This window comes from Tetrahymena thermophila (genome assembly GCF_000189635.1).
Source record: "Tetrahymena thermophila SB210 genomic scaffold scf_8254108, whole genome shotgun sequence".
NCBI classification, from domain to species: Eukaryota; Ciliophora; class Oligohymenophorea; order Hymenostomatida; family Tetrahymenidae; genus Tetrahymena; species Tetrahymena thermophila.
The window spans coordinates 2,303-7,474 of NW_002476056.1; the positions used below are offsets into that span (position 1 = coordinate 2,303).

A 5,172-nucleotide genomic window follows, 5' to 3' on the forward strand; every position below is an offset into this window, starting at 1 on the left:
AATAATGATGATAATTTCTTTTATATAAATTTTTTATTTAAATCAATTTAAAATTAAATATACAAAAATATTAATAATAATAAAAATAATATTTTTTAATTAAATATTCCTCAGATTAATATGGAGAACCTAATGAGATAAAAGTGAAGAGCTTTTAAACTTTTTTTATTAATTTATATAAATTTAAAAGTTATTAATAAAAAAAATAATAATTACTTCTTCTAATTCTTAATAATATTTAATCTATTATATCATTTTTTTTTTTTTTGAAAAATATTGAATAGCAGTTTATGAAATTTAATTAATTAATTAATAATAAATGGATAAAAAGAACAAATAAATATAATAATTAATTAATTATCAAATATTAATTTATATATTTGGTTTTATGAAGAGATATCACATTCACTATTTAAACTTAATATTTTTATTTAAAACATATACTTAAAAATATAGTAGGAATTAAAGACAGCCAGTTATTTATTTAGTAATATTTGAAAAAAATCTGGTAGTTAATGTTCTTAAGTATTATAAAAATAATGTTTATCAGTAGATTTTTCTGTTTTAGCTCTGTAATTTTAGGAATATTTATAATATTTCTAATTATAGCATTATACCATACAAAAAAAAATTTCATGGTTTGCCTGACACTTATTATGAAATATATTTTTTATTTATTTATTTATTAAAAAATCTAATTTATATATATATTTTATAATAGAATTATAATTAATTAATAATTTATATTTATTATAATTTCAAAAATAAATAATTAATTTAATTTTTTTCAACTTTAATATCTGTGATTTATTTAAATTGTATCATACTTTATGACTATATAACTAAACGATCATCATTACAGACAGAACTATGATTCAAATTCTTATCTTACTGTTTCAAAGAAAGTTTTTCCTTATTCAAATTCTTTTTTGAACATAATATAGATATATTCGTACATTATTTTATGATTACCATATTCTAACTCATAACTTTTTTTATCTATTTTATTTATGCTTTTTTATAACATCGTGTTATTCGAAAGTTAAAATGGTATGTTCATTTATCGAACAGTGTTTTATTTTTCAGGATGATATCCTTATTAAGAATCTTAAACATTATTAGAATCTCTTATTCTAGCTTTATACATCTAACTATCTATTTGTTTCTATTCTTCGTCATTATTTTTCTTTCCAAGATCTTTTTATTTTTTATTCTAAAACAATTCCATGTTTTATTGTTTATATTTTTCATAGTCAAAACTATCTTCTTCCATTTTATTTATATTACTTTATCGGTTAGATACTTTATATATTAGATATTATATATTCAAAACTAAAAGTTTTTTTTTTTTGTTTTTTTATTTTTATTTTGTTTTTTTTTTGTTGTTTTTATTATCAGAATAATGATTTGTTTAAATTATCATTTATTAATTTTATTTGTTAGACTTGTGCTTCTTTATAAACTTAAGCATTGATATGTATATTATTACAATACGGAGCATGATTTCTATTAATCTATAAATTAAATTCTTACCCGGTATAATATTATTAAAAGAGTTTCATAGATTCAATAAAATTTTGCAATTCAGTATCTTCTAGAGGATCTCCATAAAAATCGCATGCAAAGAACAATTTTTTTATTATTACAAGGGAGAAATATATACTAAATTATATGTTTAGATCTTATCTTAAGAATCCTTACATTTCATTTATAAACTTTTCAATTCCGATTTAGTGGAAATAAATCAACTTCGTAGAAATAGATAATTATTCATTTAAATTTAAATTATCATCTAATTTTAAAACTGGTACAAAACTTTGGTGTTGTTAAACTGTATCGGAATTAAAAACCACATAATCAACTGTTTTTTTTAATTTATTGCATTCAGTAGCAAAAGTCGCAAAATGTTTCAAATCACTATTTACCATTTTTGGGAATCTTTAGATATGGGTTTAAATATGATCTGGATTTAACATATATTTTATAAAATAATCTTTTGACAAGTCAGCACATCCATATGGCTACTAAATAACTATTTTATCCACCAATTTATTAAATAAAGCTTCATTAAACATAGCTTACATTCCAAATTTACTTTAAAAATAATTTTAAGCAGTTTCTCTAAAAGTTTAATTGAAGAATTCATAAAAAGCGTTAAAATCTTTCTTAATATTAGAATAGTCACTGATGACGAAGTCGTATTATTTTTGACTTAATTTCAAAAATATATCTAATCTTTCATACAAATTTTTCTGTATTTAACAAAGATAATCGAATAAATTTTAACCTTTAAATATTTATTATTTAACGAAAAAACATTCGGTAATAATTTTAATTATATTTCCTATATTTATTTTTGAGAAATTAAATTTTAGAATTTAATTCTGACCTTAACCTGATGCAAGTAATTAAAATTTAAAAGACATATTTATTCAAAATTTTTACGCTGGAGCATAGGGTAGATTTTGGTCACGATTCCGTTTTAGGGTATAGGTACATTATTAGGTTCATATATACTATTGGATGCAGAAATGATACTGGATACAGACATACTATAAGGTACAGGCTTGTTATCAAATGCAGGTATACTTTTTGATACAGATATATTATTTGGTATAGACATGCTATTTGGTACAGACATGTTATTAGATGCAGGTATGATATTGGATACAGGCATACTTTTGAATATATTCACACTCATGCTATTGTGTAAAATTATTTTATTAGATACAATAGCACCACCAAGTAAAGCTTCGCTTTAAGGTAAATTTACACTTTAAGTTATAGGTTCTTCCTATTAAGATTATTTATTCATTTAGGAATGATGATCATTCTGAATTTATTTTTTTGATATTTCGCAACCAAAATCTTAACCAGAAATTTATTGATTTTGTTCTTCTTCTATTTTCACTTTTTTAGAGTTTTAACCTTAAGGATGCTCGAAACTATCTAAATCCTAAGGATCATTTATTTTCTTATTGCTCATTCTTCCTTATATTTATTTTTCTATTATTTATTTATATTACCTTTTCACAATTATTATTTTTCAATTTTTATTTAATTTTAGATAAATTAAAAATTAATTAAATTATTATTAAATAAAAAGAAAATTAATCAAATCAAATCAAATAAATCAAAAATTTCATAAATTGAACAGAACTTACATTTCTCTCCATTATAATTACATTTAGAGTTGTAAATATGGATATTCTCATAATCGTAAATACCTTTATATGTGCTAACATTTTAAGGTAAAAATTCCATTATTTATTTAAAAACAGACAAACGCTAACTCAATCCATCCTTTCCAATTATTATCATTTATCAATTTTAATAATAATATATCTTTGCATAATTTTTTATAACATCTATAAATAAGAACAATGTTATTATTAAATATCTTCTCATAAATAGATTGAATTTTTTATAACATGAAAAGTTCATCAGGCTCAACTCTAATTCTGTTTTTATTATTAAGATAAATCTTTTTATAAATTGGAATATAACAAGATTCTCTTTCATTTTCATCTTGAGAAAATATGTAATTCTTATTGAAGACTTATAATTCAGATTCTAAATCTAGATATTAATAAATCTTATAGAGTATCAAAAATGTGATGTCATTGAAATGATAATTATGATGTAAATAATCAGAAAACATATTTTTCCTTTTCTTATTATTAAAATCATCTTTAAACCTGACTCATTTTCAGGATCTTCGTCTTCTATTATATTAATTATTATATTAAAGGATAGAAGATAATTGTTAAAATGGAAAGTTAGTTTTCTTTTTTATTTTTCAATATGTCCCAAATTTATACACATATTCAAGAAATTGATGGCTTATGAGATAAATAATTGTATATCTTCGCAAGATTATTTAACTAGTTTATTTATTTACACCATTTTTAAAGCGAAATTTTAATCATAATTAAGGTATTCGATTTTATCCATATTTATGGTTTAGTATATTTTATCCTATTATATTATATAGATCTATTAATTGTAAAAACGTAAGATATAATGACCGTAATTGAACATTTTCTTTGTTTTATCCCATAATTTTCTTTCTTCTTCTTCATCTTCGAATGGATAATAATCTATGAATTACTTATTCAATTATAATGTTTATTTGTTTATATGTTAATGATTTAGATCATATATTTCTTGTTTTTAGTTTCCTAAAAATTATAAGAATCCTTTTACTATGTATGTTGTTTTACATTATGCTTTATTCTTTATTTTAATTGATTTTTGAATATATTATTTTTATCTTTTTTCTGAATTATATTTTTCAATTTTTTTCCACCTCAATTCCAACTATTCGTTCAAATAAATTATTCTGTTGCTCTATATAATTTGATTCGTTCAAATAAATTATTCCGTTGCACTACATAATTTATTTTCACTCAATATCTATTTTTTTATCACCTAATTATTCATTCCAATTCCAACTATTTGTTCAAATAAATTATGTAGTGCAACGGAATAATTTATTTTCACTCAATATCTATTTTTTTATCACCTAATTATTCATTTCAATTCCAACTATTCGTTCAAATAAATTATGTAGTGCAACGGAATAATTTATTTTGACTCAATATATATTTTTTTATCACCTAATTATTATTCCAATTTTAAATCAGAAAAAATAATTAAAAAAATAATTAAATATTCTCAATTGCCGCACTTAATTATGTCTGAAGAAATAATTAAATAAGCGCGAATAAATTTTGTAGTGAAACAAAATAATTAAATGAGCGCGAATAAATAGGAAGAATTAATTTGATCTTATTTAATTTGATGCTCAGAATTTATTTGTTTGTAAAGATTTCAGAGTTAAAATTGTATCAATTTATAAATAAAAAATAAAATAATTTATCTTATTTTAAATCAGAAATAAATAATAATAATAAAATAAATAAATTTCAATGTCGCACAGACAATTAAATCTGAAGAAATAATTAAATGAGCGCGAATAGCAGGACAGACAATCAAATCTGGAGAAATAATTAAATGAGCGCAAATAAATTATGTAGTGAAACAGAATAATTTATTGAGCGAATAGTAGAATTTCAGAATAGCAGGAAAGACAATTAAATATCAAGAAATAATTAAATGAGCGCGAATAAATTATGTAGTGAAACGGAATAATTTATTTAGCGAATGAGG

General features: G+C 20.7%; 2 protein-coding genes across 2 annotated transcripts in view; both read right to left on the reverse strand. All coding sequences in view use genetic code 6, as the record gives it.

Annotated features, from left to right (window-relative positions):
* TTHERM_01648030 (hypothetical protein) overlaps nt 1–255 on the reverse strand; it is a gene marked incomplete at both ends in the record, with an annotated part of 511 nt that extends 256 nt beyond the window's left edge. The window contains 2 exons of the mRNA XM_001025835.3: nt 1–17; nt 217–255. The exon at nt 1–17 is cut by the window's left edge and continues 256 nt beyond it. Of these exons, the coding sequence (XP_001025835.3) occupies nt 1–17; nt 217–255 (56 nt within the window). The remainder of the gene's footprint in view (nt 18–216) is intronic.
* A 717-nt stretch (nt 256–972) lies between these two features.
* On the reverse strand, nt 973–3,978 carry TTHERM_01649030 (hypothetical protein; the record flags this gene model as incomplete). Its single annotated transcript, XM_001025836.2, has 7 exons — nt 973–1,302; nt 1,490–2,287; nt 2,446–3,006; nt 3,165–3,227; nt 3,367–3,579; nt 3,699–3,725; nt 3,822–3,978. Coding segments are annotated over 7 exons (2,149 nt in total), but the record flags the coding sequence as incomplete, so codon positions are not given.
* Nucleotides 3,979–5,172: the final 1,194 nt, after the last annotated feature.